This window comes from Orbicella faveolata, unplaced genomic scaffold, assembly GCF_042242905.1.
Source record: "Orbicella faveolata isolate gen_17 unplaced genomic scaffold, um_ofav_v1 contig_12, whole genome shotgun sequence".
NCBI classification, from domain to species: Eukaryota; Metazoa; Cnidaria; class Anthozoa; order Scleractinia; family Merulinidae; genus Orbicella; species Orbicella faveolata.
Genome location: NW_028301539.1, coordinates 32,214,632 through 32,230,615, shown reverse-complemented (window position 1 = coordinate 32,230,615; position 15,984 = coordinate 32,214,632). Strand labels below are relative to the sequence as shown.

The 15,984-nt window shown below is 37.8% G+C and overlaps 1 protein-coding gene across 1 annotated transcript; it reads left to right on the top strand.

Annotated features, from left to right (window-relative positions):
• Positions 1–517: 517 nt before the first annotated feature.
• Positions 518–15,456, top strand: LOC110044440 (uncharacterized). Its single transcript, XM_020749992.2, has 9 exons — positions 518–642; positions 2,254–2,475; positions 8,202–8,371; positions 9,099–9,260; positions 10,032–10,185; positions 11,243–11,345; positions 11,810–11,888; positions 12,667–12,865; positions 13,751–15,456. The coding sequence occupies exons 2-9, from the start codon at positions 2,298–2,300 to the stop codon at positions 13,864–13,866; spliced, it is 1,161 nt and encodes a 386-aa protein (XP_020605651.2). The 5' UTR covers positions 518–642; positions 2,254–2,297; the 3' UTR covers positions 13,867–15,456.
• Positions 15,457–15,984: the final 528 nt, after the last annotated feature.

Sequence of the window (15,984 nt, the reverse complement as noted above, 5' to 3'; positions counted from 1 at the left end):
GTCCTTTCGTAGAAACAGCAATAAGCACGTATCTTAAACAAGAGAATGTCTCTTTGATAAAAAAAAATGTCATGTTAACATGGTGGCTGAAAGGAGAACATTCACTCCGCCCCCGCTGTAATTGTCAGATAACTTTAAAATGCAAAGAAATGGCCTGTCTTACACTTGAACAAAAGAAATGACTCCTTGATAGAAAATTACTGTGTTGCTATTTTAGTTAAAAAGAGGACCCTCAAAACATTATCCACCGTAAATATAGGATAAATTAATGTGACGAAACGACCTCTGTCCTGCACTGATAATCTCCAACATCACCGGCTTGATAACAATTTACAAACACAAATAGACAAATTCCTTTTTATTTCGAAAATCATTGTTGTATTATTATTGTTGCTGTTCTTGTTTGCTTCTTTCATGAATTACCGCACGAAAATCGTATAAAGTACTGGCGACATGCGCGTGATTTACTCAAGGCGGATCACCCGCCAGACGTCTGGAACAGCAAGTCCAAGGTTTAAATAGAGTCAGCGGACTGAAATGCCCTTCATATAAGACTAAAAGGAAAATGGCGCCCTGCTGAAATTTTGATTCGGGGATCGAAGGTTGTTGGGATTCTCAGACTGAGACACTTACTCGGATAAGGTAGGAAATTTCCTCGTTTTTGACTTGTCTCTTTTATTTTAGGCCACCTTTGTTTTTTAACGATTAGTAATTTTTGCTTCGTGGTGACACCTTAATGGCTTATAGTTGTTTCAGCACGTGCATGCTTTATTTCAATTCTCCTTGATCAACCCTTATATCTCTACATTTGCGTAAGATCTCTTGGTTTAGTGTTAGTGATGAAATATTCGCAAAAACCGCAACTACACCCACTTAATTGAATAAGTTGATAATGATAAGAACGATCACAAAAAAAGATTATAAATATTTAAGCTTAAATCCAGCCTGCGTGGACAGGGTTCTCATTTCTCAGGCACGGTCAATCCCACTTTGCTCACTTGCAGTTTACAAAATCGGCTCTCTTCTATATCTTTTTTGTGCCTGTGGTCGATCATCACGATAATAAAGTGTTTATGCAAAACAAGTTACCTTCCTGGAACTTCCCGGTTGCTGCCGCTAACTGCCAACTACACTTCTGGTCTGCATTTCAAATACTTCTCTCTTCGAATCTCGCATAAAGTAAGCTTACCTTATTGTCTCCTATTTTTGCGGGAACTTAAGCTTAATTTTGCAAAAATGGAATAGGCATATTTCGCGGGACGTAAATTTTACGATTTGTGATGTTAAAAAGGAACTGAATTTCAAAATGAAAATTGTCAAATTACTGATCTTCACAAACAAACAGTTTTATTCAGAATTGGCGCAACTAAATTTAATTTTCTACAGCAATAGTTTGCAAAGCATGGGGGGGGGGGGGGTGCAGGTGCAGGGATGGCACAATGGTGAGAGCGCTCGCCTCTCACCAATATGGCCCGGGTTCGATTCCAGCCCCGTGCCATGTGTGGGTGAGTTTGCTGTTGGTTCTCACCTTGCTCCGAGGGTTTTTCTATGAGTTCTGTGGTTTTCCTCCCTCCTGAAAAACCAACATTTCCAAATTCCAATTCAATCAGGATAGAGGACTCCCCCATGAAAGCCAGCTAGGGCTGATGTGACTTCCTCTCTAAATATCATAATTTACAGTAACGAAACGAAACTGAAACTTGTTTGACATGTTCCTTTGCAACAAAGCAGAGCTAAACAGAGTACACAACACCATCTATTTGTACTTACAGCTGAAAGACAGTTTTAATTTCTTCAAAGGACTCCACAAGGAAGAGCGGACTCACCCTTTACTATCCCAGCAACTCCTGCCTTCTCCCATCCTATGATTAAATGTTTTTCTCGGGTCTTTAATCTTGTGATTTTTAAATTGTGAAAATTAATTTTCATGAAAGTAAGTAACAATAAGGCATACAAAGCATTAGAATCTAGTTTGACATCACTAGCCCCAGACCTCAGGGACTTGTGACCTGGTGACTATTTTTGGGCCATTTTTAATGACTTATAACTTAGACAGCGTATAAAAATCTAGGTTTCAACTGAAGCAAATTGGACAGTTTTTTTTGTGCCATTTTACTTGAAAAGACTATAAAGATTTTTTTTAGCAAAAACCCAAAATTAATACATAATGTACCTTGGATCCTGTCCTTTGAATTATAAGGTAATGACAATGCTGATGTAAACTTTATTTTAAATTTGTGATTTTTTTATCAGGAGAGCTGTCAAAGGAAGTTTTAATATTAACTGCTGTTTGAGGCATGGTCTTGCCAATGAGTGTGAAGAAATTTGCCGTAGTCTGGTTATGGCTGGTGGTAGTTTTCTTAGCCAGTGGCATTATCATCAATTTCGTTCAGCTCCTCTTGTTGCCGCTTTGGATCATAAACAAAGACTTGTTCAGATGGCTTAATTTGAATGTGGTTTACCTGCACTGGTGCCGTAAGTACAAATTTAAGCAGCTAAACCATATTAGTATAAATCTACTAGCGTTCTATCATAAATACCTTTCTATGCCCGTGGTTTCATGAGAGATGTTTACCTTGGTTTTGTTTTAACTTTACTGAATTGAAATTTTTAATCATGTAAACACAGTAGCAAACCTTGGTAAATGGCGGCAAAATCAAAAGTAAGCCAACCTAGGTTTGTCAACAGTTGAATGCCTCATCAGGCATGGTTTAGCTCGGTAACCGACGGTAACCTAGAAAAAGCAGATGTTGTCGTGATATCTTAGCAGCAAGTGTTCATGCGTGCAGTGCATAAAGAAGAGAAAAATAGACAAAGATTCCTCCTAATGTAAGTAGGTTTCAAGTCAATGGGCAAAAAAAGCTAACTAAACTCATGTTTAGGCAAAGAAATCCCAGGTTGCTGTTTCCCGTTCTCAGGGAGATACAAAATTTCTTTGACCCTGAGTGTTTGTTGTGCTGACTCATGAAATATTTTTCAACACGAGAAGATAAATGTTGTATCTCTAAGCAGCCATGTAATGTTCTATTTATTGTATAAACGCCAATGAAATACCAAACCATTTCACTTTTGCTGTGAAAAGCGCAATTATGTAACATAGCAGCTTATGGTGATTTTTTCATGAGTGAAGATAACATGTTATTTTTGCATGTGAATATATGAAATCTCACCTGGTGTGATTTCATTGGTGTTTATATAATAAAGTTGCGATTGCGAGTTATTTATGTCAAGTTTTTGTGTGCAGGCTGTAGCACCTGTTATGTTGGTGAAACGAACAGACATTTCACCACCAACATCTGTGAACATCTTCTCTCAGACAAGCATTCCCTTATATTTAAACACATAAGGGGTTCTGATAATTGTCGCTCCCTTTGTTCAGAAGAATGTTTAAACATTTTTGACTCGGCTTCCACTAGCTTCCAATTAAAATCAAGGAAGCCATGCACATCCTTTGGGAGCAGCCATCTTTAAATTCCCAAGTTAAACATCTTAATATATCCCTTGTTATTTTAGTGTTAGATTTTCACTTTTTCCTGTTTTGCACCTAATACTCCTTAATTATTCTCATTTTCATCACACACTGTTACTTAAAACTATTGCTACAACTACTGGTCACTTTCAGTTGCAGGGCTTCAAGTGTCCCTATATTTCGTGTATTTTTTAACTTTTCCTACAATCCCTATAATTTTACAATAAAAAGGAAAAACGTTCTTTCTAAACTCATAAACTTAGTGGATGTCATGCCGGGCAGTGGATCGCTAGATTCTTAAAGACACTGTTCTTTTGGCATGCCAAAGTTCATGATGTTGCAAAGAAAACTGTGGACATGCTTGAGGAAACAGGCTCACAGTTACCTCTCTCATGCTTGATAAGTTTGCCTTCAGAGAGACCAAATGTTAACAAAAAAAGTTTGGAATGCAGTCAACAAAGTATTCTTAGATGAAGGACTCCCTGTTCTTCTACCATTTATCCATGAATGGTATAAATGTATTTGTAGAAAGTTGCAAGACAAGTTCTTAAAGACATTGAGGGGAAGCACCTGCTGAAGTCAGACAACCTACTGTCAAATTCACAGATAGAAAAGGGTGAAAATGCTCACTCTGCCCTATGTGAATGGTATAAATGTACTTGTAGAAAGTTGCAAGACAAGTTCTTAAAGACATTGAGGGGAAGCACCTGCTGAAGTCAGACAACCTACTGTCAAATTCACAGATAGAAAAGGGTGAAAATGCTCACTCTGCCCTATGTGGAGACTACAAAGTATCCGATTGACCATTTACCAATAGATCTAGATCCAAATCCCAGAGATGGAGAGCATGGAGCACAAGCTATTTGAAGACTAGCTGTAATGATGCCAACAAAATCAGAAGAAGAAGAGGCACTCTCTAAAAAATAAATGGTAGACCTGCATATCATCAAAGATCAGTCGTCTGAAATTTTATGGAGAGCCACACAACGTTTACATTACAGAGAACTTATTCAAGCCACAAGAGGTGTGCAAAGTGTATGGAAAACAAGAGAAGAACTAATATGTAGATTTAGCCAAGTCTAAAACTGGAGCTCCTGAGCTGGGTTGTTCAAAAACAGATTAAGTTAACCCTGGATAAGTGAGAATTTTGATCTGAGTTTTTTTTTTTTTACTTTGGCAGTGAGATTTTCTGCTTATATTGTCTGGCCATCTGAGGTTTAATAATTTCAAACTACATGAACATATTCAGTGGAAAAACATTTTCGTACAAGAAAATTTTTTACTTGGGTTAACTTTTGATCCTTGGTTAGCGTTAACCGGCTCAGTTCTGAACAACCCAGGCCTGATTACAGTAATTAAATTTCAAAAATACATGTGACTTCAATGAGCTCAAAACTTGAGCCTGCAATATGGTCATGTGATACTGGTCAGTGGACACCAGGTGTCAATTGACCATAAAATGGATGTCGAATATCAAAGATAGATGTTGTTAACTAAGACCGTATGTCCTATTAGCTAGAGTATGGCTGCTATGTTGCACAATACTGTCATCGCTGTTGTCTTCGTCGTTGTGTGTACCCACCCATGAGCAATACCGCTAGCCATTTTTACTATGAGAATTAAAATGATTCACGGGTTTCTATGAGTATGTGCCGGAGCTCCGCTATTAAGGAAAATGGCCATTCAAGATGGAGAGGAACAAGGCTAGGAGATGCAGATAGGGAAAGGCAACAGGAAGCACAGAAGCTGGAACAAAGAAGACTAAACTTGTTTGAGATAGGAAAAGAACTGATGAAGTCAGAAAAGCTGAAGGACAGTGAGCTGCGAACGGCCAAAACGCTGTATGAAGTTCAAGATTCGTGCAAGTAATTAAGAACAAGAACTGCAGCTCAAGGGCTTCTTGAAGCTGCAAAAATGAAGATGGAAAATGCAATGGACCAAAGCAAACAGTGTTCAAATAAGAGAACTGAACTAGGCAAGAACAAAAAGAGACTGTTAGAAGGCTGAAGGAAGAACAGGATGTTAAATGCAGTGATGAGTTGTACGTTGAGATTTTAAGTTCACATAAACTTGCACAAATAACAGGATGGATTGATGTTAGAAACTTTCTTGACAGAAATCTCTTAAAAAAGAAGAATAAATATTGTAGTTTTGTGACTTATCTCTTGTAAGTGCTTCAAAATAACCCTATATTGTCCGTATAATTATTTTTGAATCCCTATATTAACCCTATAATTTTAGATAAAAGACCCTTGGTTATATTTAACCCTATATTTTTCCAGGAGGCCACTTGAAGCCCTGCAATTTTTATTGTTGTAAAACTGATGATGGATGATGTTTCATCCAAAACATGTCTTGTTGATATAAGTCATGAATTTCAAACACATCATGTGGTTTTTGAAAGCAACATAATAAAGTTGAATTGTTATGTTTGGATTTATGAAAATAGTGGTAAAGAAAATCTCATGGTCACCCATTCTCCAAAGTACACAATATAAAAATTGTAAGGAATGTCTACTTATTGTTTTTTTCCTCCACTGTCTTATGTTCCTGCCACCCAATTTTTTCTGAGAGTACTCACCCTGGGTCTAAAGTTAGGCATTATTCATTGATACAGTTTTCATAAGGCCAATCATATATATTATTTTATATGCACAAGAAGAAAATAAAGCTCCTTATATTTGTCCCCTTTAGCATTCTCTTCCCTGGAAGGATAGTGGTTTAGGGGGAGGGGTGCTCCATGGATGTTTCGGTAGGGGAAGTGCCACCCAGGTGTCCAGAAATATTTCTATTTCAGACCAAAATAAATCATTTTCGTTCATGTATTTAGATGTGGCTCAAAGAATAAACTATCTGCCAAAAAAAGCAACAACTGTCAACAAATGAGCAGATTAATATGCCAGTCAACTTATATTTCTGTTGAGTATTGACTGAGTGGGCATTTCATGTGTCACTCTGCTGATATCTCTTCCTTCCTGCACATGATGCAGATGTTTTACAGCCAGACAATGTTTTTTCAGGCTATGCCTAATGCTTTTTTATCAACTTTTTTCTGCACTCATTTGAAGCTTTGATTAAGCATTTTTTTTGGTGTTACGTGAGCCTAAATTAAGTTCTTTCATAACTTAATGGTCTGTTTCTAACAATATTTTAGATCCATACACACACGCTTAACCTATTCTTGGATGCTTCAAATATTGCATCACTTGGTGATGTTTAGTGAGTCAAGTTTTGTTCATTTGGTTCTCGTTATCCTTACCTATCTAGAGCCTGTTGCTTCACCAGACTCTCTGAGTTACACAGTTTTTGTATGTGCACCAAATACCAAAGAAGTTAAAGTCAGCAGAGTTTTGAACTTTTAACATGATTTCAATTAAAAAAATTTATATTTTTCAGTTAAGTACCAGTGATTAAGTCTTATTAAGAACATTTTAGTCTTGATCGCATTTTAAAATGCAATGACAATAAAAAAATATTTGATCAACCTAGAATTAAACTCACCAAATCACGTTCATGGAGAACTTGTCTTGGTTTGATCATCAATTTGCTTCTGCGAGGAGGAGTTTACTAATTTTATATAGAACATGGGCAGTAATATCCCCTAATATTTTAAGAGGTGTTAGTTGTAATCTACTTTCATTGTTTCCTTATCTTATTTGCATAATTTCCAGCCAGATAATTTGTCTGTGGCATGTGTGTTACCGGTCTTTTCAGTTCATTCAATAGTCTTACCTTGATTGTTCACAATTATTAAATGCTACCATTTTGTGTTTTGAATAAAGCTTAAAATATTTTTTTATTTTTAAATTTGTGAAATTATAAACTGGGAAAGTTGATATAATCACTGAATATAGATGTCCACTGCATAACTAAAGCAAGAAGTGTGTTAAGGAATTACTTCAGCAATTGCATTTAGCTGTTTACAGTTTCATACACCATGCTCTGTTTTTCTCTTTTTGATAAAGGAGAATAACAGCTGAAGGGTTTCCCATGCTAACTGAACCTAATTTGTTTTCAGTTTTGCTGCACAACAGTTTCAGATACTAAATATGAATTATTTCATATATACTTCACATCAGTTTCAGATACTGTAATCTTATTTGCATGTTTGCATTATAGAGCATTTTCACTCACATAGCCAGCAGCCATAGAAATTTATTGGAACAAAAAAAGAAAGTGGTTACATAAGAAAAGAGTTCAAATCACACAGGATTGGTTTGGGATAGCAACCTGGCCACCATTTCATTGTTTTGTGACATCAATGTATATCCATACCTCCCCCACAGAAGGGATTTTTGTAAGACCCGCCCCTCTGGAAATGCCGATTTAGCTTCATACATTTCTTTAAATTTGTTGATCTTACAGAACCCCCCAACCCCCACGAAATTCTAATCCCTTCTGTGGGGGAGTATGGATGTTTTCTGGAACTGCACAATATAGCTGCAGTGAGATCATGTGAGAACACTCTATGTAAGTGGATGTTTAACTCACACATTCTGCAAGGATATTTCAAAATTTATAGCATAATGATTTGTTATGTTAAAAACTACTTGTTTCACATCTAGAACCACTGAGTATGTAACACTTTCTAGACTTTAGATCCATTATGTCCCAAATGTCTTTAACTGACTGGAATTGTGTTTGTCAACTTTCATGTTTATTGAGTGCATAATAGGTGGCTTTAATTCCCAAGTAAGAAATATTTAACTCTTTCACTGTTTTGTTTTTTCAGAGTTGACTTTCCTTGCAGAATGGTGGTCAGGTATGGATATCAAGCTCTATGGAAAAAAGGAGGACTTTGATAAAATAGGAAAAGAGAGTGCTATCTGTCTGGCGAATCACCGTAGTGATGTTGATTGGCTAATTGGATATACACTTGCTGATCGGGCAGGAGTGTTGGCGGTAAATGTGATCTTTTTATCAACAGTTTCTATGGACATAAAAAAAAATTTAGGACCTTAACAATTTTTTAAACACTTCTTTCTTTATTGATTCAAATTTTAAATAGTTTACAATGCAATAATTACCATTTCAATAAGAAACACTGGGCTGATATGTGTTAAAAAAGTGTCTTTGGTTGGTTTTTTTTATATAATTAAGGGAAGTCCTATTAATATAATCCTTATAAACAATGCATATCTCCGAGCTTACTCTCATGTGCAGTTCCAGAAAATATCCATACTTCCATCCCTCCCCCCCCCCCCCCCACAGCCTCCCTCCCCCCAACAGAAGGGATTGGAATTTCCTAGCAGTGGGGGGATTCTGTAAGACCAAAAATTCAAAAAAATGTATGAAGCTTAATTGGAAATTCCAGAAGGGTGAGGGTGGTGTCTTATAAAAAATCCCTTCTGTGGGGGTATGGATATTTTCTGGAACTATCCTGACAATAACACAAAATTCTAAACAAGCTATTCAAATGAGGGCTTTTGAAAGAAAGGAGGAAGTCAGAGAAGTTTTTAATTGAGTGTTGTAAAACCAAACCAAACCAAACTAATTACTTACCAATTAGAATATTCAGCCTCAAATCGCAGTAAAACCAAAACCAAAGGAATTGTCTGATTACTTTCAACACTCAATTGAAAACCTTTCTAATAAACAATAATGTTATTGATCTTCTCTGTTGTTGCAGACATGCAAGTGTTACATGAAGGGGTACTTGAAGTTTTTGCCAATAATTGGCTTCTCTTGGTGGTGCACTGAATTTGCCTTCTTGCATCGAGACTGGCAGAAAGATCAGAAAGTTCTGGAAAGGAGTTTAAGCACACTTAAAGATTTCCCATTTCCATTCTGGGTTGGTAGGCCAATAATGCAATGACATGATTTTGTCTTCATTGTTTAATCATTCTGTACAGTTGAAAGTACAATCCATGTTTCTTCTCCAGGAGATGAGGTATTCAGAGTTGGAAATATTAAGCACACTTGTCCACTTGCAAACCCCTGACAAGATCTCTTAATCCCTTCAGGCACTTCCTCAGACCGCCAACTTCAGTTTAGCTGGTCTTATCCAAGTTTGGCAGTCACTCAGTTTTTTCATCTAATTATTTCAGAATTGGATATCATTAATAGATATTTTATTCAAGTTGAAGTAGAGAGTGAATACCTCTTATAATGTTAGCCCTGGTTCATGAATAAATGTGTTTTCTTTGTGGAGGTATTGATCAATGATTTTTTTTTTCACCACCTGGGAAAAAATCCACCTTTAAACATTTTGGATTTATTTTGATTGGTCAACTCAAACAGAACATCAGGGAAAGCTGTAAACAGTTAGTGGAGGTTACACACTACAGCATACATCAACGCAAAAATTTCTAGCTTCTTGGAACACATTTTCAGCAACAACTGCCTAAATTAAAATGCTGCTGTCAAGTGCTGTGTGATCAGCAAAGTTATTTTCCAATGGCAAGAAATCTCAATGCCAAAATTGTAGTTTACAAGCTAGAGAAACAATGAAGAGGTTATCATGTAAACGAGAATGGTTAGACCTTCATCAGCTGATTTTTATAAGACAAACAAGGAGGAGTTCTGTGTCTCTTAAATTAAATAATTTTTTTTAAACTTCTAGATGGCCATTTTTGCAGAAGGAACAAGACTTACAGAGGCCAAAAAACAGGCCAGTGTAGAATATGCTAGAGCACATGGCTTACCTGAGTTGAAACACCATCTACTGCCAAGATCCAAGGGTTTCTCTATGACTGTTCAATATTTTAAAGACAAAGGTAAACTAGAAATCCAAAGGTGTTCATATTCTTTTAAATGATAACTCATTCACTCATGTAGATCTGTTGATTGCGGGAACCTTGGCAGGGAAGAGGTGGGGTGGGGGGGGGGGGAATTTCCCATATAAAAAGGCTGGGGGTCGTCATACCTTTTAGGGGTTAAAAAATCGGGTTTGGTACCTCTTTGGGTGTTCAGCCTAAAAAGGTTGACAGCAGGAACTTTTGCAGTGCCTCTTAGGGTATTGAGTCAAAAAGAGTCAATGTCATTTAATGTGTTATTTGAGAAATGTGACCTCGTAGGGAATCTTAAGCCATGCCCACAAAACAGGATCTTGGCACCTCTTAGGGGTTCTTTTCAAAATTTCTGACCTGTACAGTCCTTTATATATGGGAGTCCCCCCCCTCCCCTGGTGGGGAATGCAGTAGCTCCATGGTTCTTAGTAATCCAGAAGAAGAAAAGTTTGAACATAGTCAGGGTCCTTGTTGTGTTCTTGTCCAAGTTGTTCCCTCACAGTTCGACACAGTACCTCTCTTTGCAGAAGTGCAGACCTGAATTTCAGGTGTCTCCTGGAGTCACATACCCTGTCTTTTCAGGAGTGTGTGACTCAAGGAGATGGCTGAAATTCAGGGTAGTTGGCAAACTGGACTACATATGAGTTGGACACATATTCTAATAATTAATGCAATGAAAAAAAACTTGATTTCAGTGACAAATGTATAGAGCTGTACAAAATGAGACAAGCTTACTGGGGACACTATTGTCCACTAGAAAGAAAAACAAGAAGTCTAAGTAAGAGAGGAGAAGAGAAGCCAACACTAATATTATTGTATAATGCAGGTTCCAGAATAGTGGCAGCTAGTGTCTGATGTAGACTTGCTAGTTTCTAATAACACTATGAAGAATTTCTTTAAAAAACACTCGTCTTATCCAGAGAGATAAGCAAAGTTGTACTGTTAGTTGAATTATGCGGCAGAGACCAGACTTAGTACCGGCAGCTCTGCGAGTCATTCACTTGGCTTGTCCTGTACTGACAGTCTTTGTTTATGTTGTTTTTAGTACCTGCAGTGTATGACATGGAAGTTGCTTTTCCAAAAGACAAGGAACCAAACCTCCGTCGGATGCTCATGGGTGAGGGGAGTGAGGTTCATCTTTGGCTAAGGTAATTCAAAATAGTGGAGCGGTTTTGAATTGAGTGTTGTAATACCGAAACCAAACCAATTACTCACCAATTAGACTACTCGGCCAATCTCAAACGTTAAACCTAGTAGTCTAAAACCAAAACCAAAGTAATAGATGTCCAACAGTAGCAATTTAATGTAGACATAATGATAAATGCGAATGCAGCAATAACACTACTGGAACCAAAGTAATTGCCTGATTACTCTCGACACTCAATTGAAAACTGCTCTTTGATTTAATAATGTTAGTTAGGTTATTATTACTGGTTAAGAAATGTGTTTCATTCAGACCGTTTGTTTTCTGCGCTTATTTTATTGCCATCGCTTATTTTATCGTCATTAAGATTGATTTAGCTATGAAATGCTTGCTAAACGAATGTTGTACTTGTGCACTGAGTTCCATCTGTTCTGCCTTCCTAACTGTTTTCATGATTTTTTCCTACAGGCGAACTCCACTTCAAGATATTCCTTCTGACAGTATCGAGGATACATCCCAATGGTGCAGGGAGGCTTTCCAGGAAAAGGTAAAAAACATTTTTCTCACAATAACGTGGTCAAATATTTCCCCATGCTATATTTTGGAGGGGAGAGGGGCAGTGGGAGGGGGACTGGGGAAAAGTAGTTTCGAGTCGCGCCACCTGAGTTTCACTCGATTTCTAACCATTACTTGTTTTATTACCGTAAATCCATTTTGAAATCATCAGTGCTTCTTGCAATTTGATTGGAAGCCGAGGAAACGTTGAGGTCGAGAGGAAACATCACTCACTGTTTCCTGTGGGGCCAGTCATTAAGTGTTTTGTAATACCTCCCAACTCTAAAGTAGAAAAAAAACTGCGAAGAAATCGTTTGGTTTACGCCGGCTGGCTCACAAATTTACCGCGGTTTCAAGGAGCACGACCTGATCATGTGCGAGTCTAAAGTTCATGATGTTGTTTCCCTAGGGAGTTAGTGAGTTTTGTTCGCCCTAGGGAGTGAGTTTTGACCCACGACACGTGACACGTTCTCCTCCAATCGGATAACGTATTTGAGTTGGGAAGTATAACAATTACCATTATTTACCGCGCTTTCCACCGGCGGTTGCCATTTCCCCGCGCTTTCCACTAATTTCGCGTTTTCCCGCGCTTTCAACCAATCGAATTCTCCCCCCTACACGTTTTCCCGCGCTGTTTGCCTGTCACGTGTACCACTTTGGATTCTGATTGGTGTAGCTGACAGCTCTTTCCTACCTTGGTAATTGACTAAAAGAGTTGCACTGTAGTTCCCCAGTGTTGTTCTGATCCTTTTTTACATCTTTTCTTTCAGGATAAGGCAATGAGCTACTTTTTCGAACACGGTAGATTTCCAGAAGACATATATGAATATCCGAGGAAATCCAGGAATCTCTTGGTTGTTTTATGCTGGAATACTATATTGAGCTTACCACTAGTTTGGTATTTCATTTCTGTCATACTTTCTGGCTCCATTGCATCACTTTTAACTGCTGCTGCTATTGTTCTAGTAGGTACGTTGCATAATCAATGTTGATTTATCATATTTCTACCACTGCATAATAATCAGTGTTGAATTAAGCGTATGGAAGTACATTTTGAGCGTCAGGCATTCCTCGTGTGAACAAATCGATTTTTTCCGATGAAAGACTTACTCTCGTATCTTAGTTACCAAACAAACAAAAGACAAAAAAACAAACAGTGGCTTCGTAACAGCACTGAGTAAGTAACAGTTAAACAAAACATAACGCGCGCCAACTAAAAACGTAGCAATCAAAAACAAACCAAAAACGTTACAAACAAGAAAAAGAGCGCCAACGTGTAAAAGACCGCGCCAATCACTAACGAAACAATCAAACGCGAAACAGAACCCATGTACGACACAACGGACAGCGCAAAAATGAACGTGAAAAGAACTTGAACCTGAACTGAGCGATAGGGCTACTAACAGCTTGTGAAGTTAACGTCAAGTTACCGCCTACTGAAGGATATAAAGTTTTGTTGTTTTAAGTCGCTGTAGGCCTTGTCAGGTGTTAAGATCACAGAGACCAGGTGAGACGTTGAACTGAGTGTGAAATAATTAGGCTCTACTATTTATTTTGAAGTCTAAGTTTGAGTACCGGCTATTTTAGACAGGTCCAAAATAGTAGTAAAATAAATCATGGTAGCCCTAAAGGATTCGTGGCTGCGTGGCACATTATAAACAGTTCAAAAGTTAGAAATCTGTAGTAATTGAAAAAGTGCCAAAGAAGTCTATTGTGTACCAGACGTTTCGGGCCTAGTCCTTCTTGGATTGAACACCCGAGGAGACTCTGGAAACGAGCTTGTCCATTGTGGCAAAGGGTGTCTGTTAGCTTAGATTTCACTGCACTAACCGATGTTCTTTGTACTAACTGTAGGTTACATCATGATCAAAGTGCTGCTTCACTTCAGTGACTCCAAGAAAGGAAGTAGTTTTGGATTGAAACCCTCAAATGGGGTCGCCAATGGCGGCGCTACCAAAAAACAAACCTAGATCACACTTGGACTGTATAAAGATATTTAACATCTAAGTGAACAGCAGAGAAATTATCAAAGTAGGACTATTTTTGAATCTTTGCAATAGTTAGTTACATTTTAGCCTCTAAAATATTGATTTTCTCTTATGTTTTGGTGCGGGTTTTACGAGTGTGTTTGATATTGTATCTACATTCTGAATTCAACAAGGATTTTCAAATTGCCCAGAGAAGAGAAAAAAACTTCACTTCGCAACGGCATTTTAGTAGCGTAACTGTGTAAGCGCAGGACATACTCGAAATTTTTAATTTGACGTCTTTATGTTTAATTGGTGGAAAATGACGTCACTCGTAATTATAATTTCGTTACATCATTTTTAATTTTGAAGTCATTTCTAAGTATAAATTTCCGAGATGAACAATATGACAACTCAAGATTAAAGCACGGAGACGAAAACTACAAGTACCGTATACTTCATCACTTTGTCTTCACATTTGACACACAGTCGAACCTCTCCACAACGGCCATCTTGGGGACAGGGGAAAAATGCTGTTGCAGAGAGGTGGCCTTTATGGGGAGTTAGGGGTGAAATATGACAATTTTTTTGTTGTTTTTTTCGGGAGTGCAATGTTTTTGTTTTTCAAAAAAATGTTTATTGTTGCATATAAATACGTAACACTGATTACTACGTAGAAAGCTTAATTTAACGGGACAACGGCATGATAGAGTGCAAAGTGAAAGCCAAGAATTGCAGGTCTCGTAAGCACGGTGTAGCAACCAAACGTAAAGCAACCGGCTGGTTGACCGATCATCCACTTAACGCACATAATGGTAATGACCTCAGATGAAACTCAAATGCGGATTGCGGATTGGCCAATGTCACCCATTTAGTAGACTATCGGTCAACCAGCCGGTTGCTTTACGTTTTGCTGCTACACCGTGCTGACGAGACCCAAGAAGGTCGAAACAGCTGTCCACGGTTGCAATTCTTGGCTTTCATTTTGGATTCTATCATGTTGTTGTCCCGTTAAGCTTTCTACGTAGTAATCGGCCTTGCTTCATTGTTATGTTTCTATTCTTGGCTGATCAGATCATATACAGATCCTACGTATGCCGGCAGCTTTTTCGTTTGCGGTCCCTTGCATCATTGTATTTAATACAACAGGAACAGAGACCAATGGCACGCGGTACGGATCAAGTTTCGTGGCCTTCTACAAAAAAAAAAATTAGGGTTTTGAATTCACCGTTTGTCAGTCGTTGATGAAGTTGGTACTCGCTTTAGTGTCCGTTGCCGTTGTGGAGAGGTGGCCGCTGTAGAGAGGTTAAAATAAGATTGTATGTATGGACCGACTGTATTCTTAGTAATAAGTTACGGATCCTTTAAACTCATATTTGGTACGTGAAGTTTCTCGCGAGCTATAATGGGATAATAGGTTTTGAATTGAGCGCTCAATGCAGCGCTGAGTATCCGGTTGAATCAATTGCGAGTAATTTCGCCTTTTCAATTTCCTTACTCTAAAATCTACTTGTCATAAACGAATAAATAAATAAATAAATAAATAAATAAATAAATAAATAAATAAATAAATAAATAAATAGCACCTCTGAATCATAAGTTGGTCTTCACTTAACTTAGTATCTACATTTCAAACGTGGTAAGTCCAACAAGCTACCTTATTTAAAGAAATTTTGGCAACTTCCTTTTGCAATTTTAAAAAACGCAGCACTAAATTGTCGTGGCATTGTATATTTGCGAAACCAGCTCTCTAAATTGTCTCGCATGACAGCTCCGCCATCTCGCTTGTGAAATCCTGCAAACTACACCATGTATATCGGGTAGATTTCAAATGTTAACAGGAAGCTCAAAACAAAATATACAAACGTTTGATGTTATATTCAGGGTTTCGGAGTCATGGTTAACTGTGCACATTCACAACTGGGATATCGAGAGAAAAGCGAGGAGAACCAATGGATTACAGTCTACGACATAAGTCCTTGGCACACCTGGATCAGATAGCACGAAAATGCGTTGAGGAGCTATTTTTGGAACAATACCCCGACAATGTTGCAAACGAGCAATGACGACTTCATCACGATAAACAACATTGAAAGGGGAAGGAGACGAACTGATAAATTT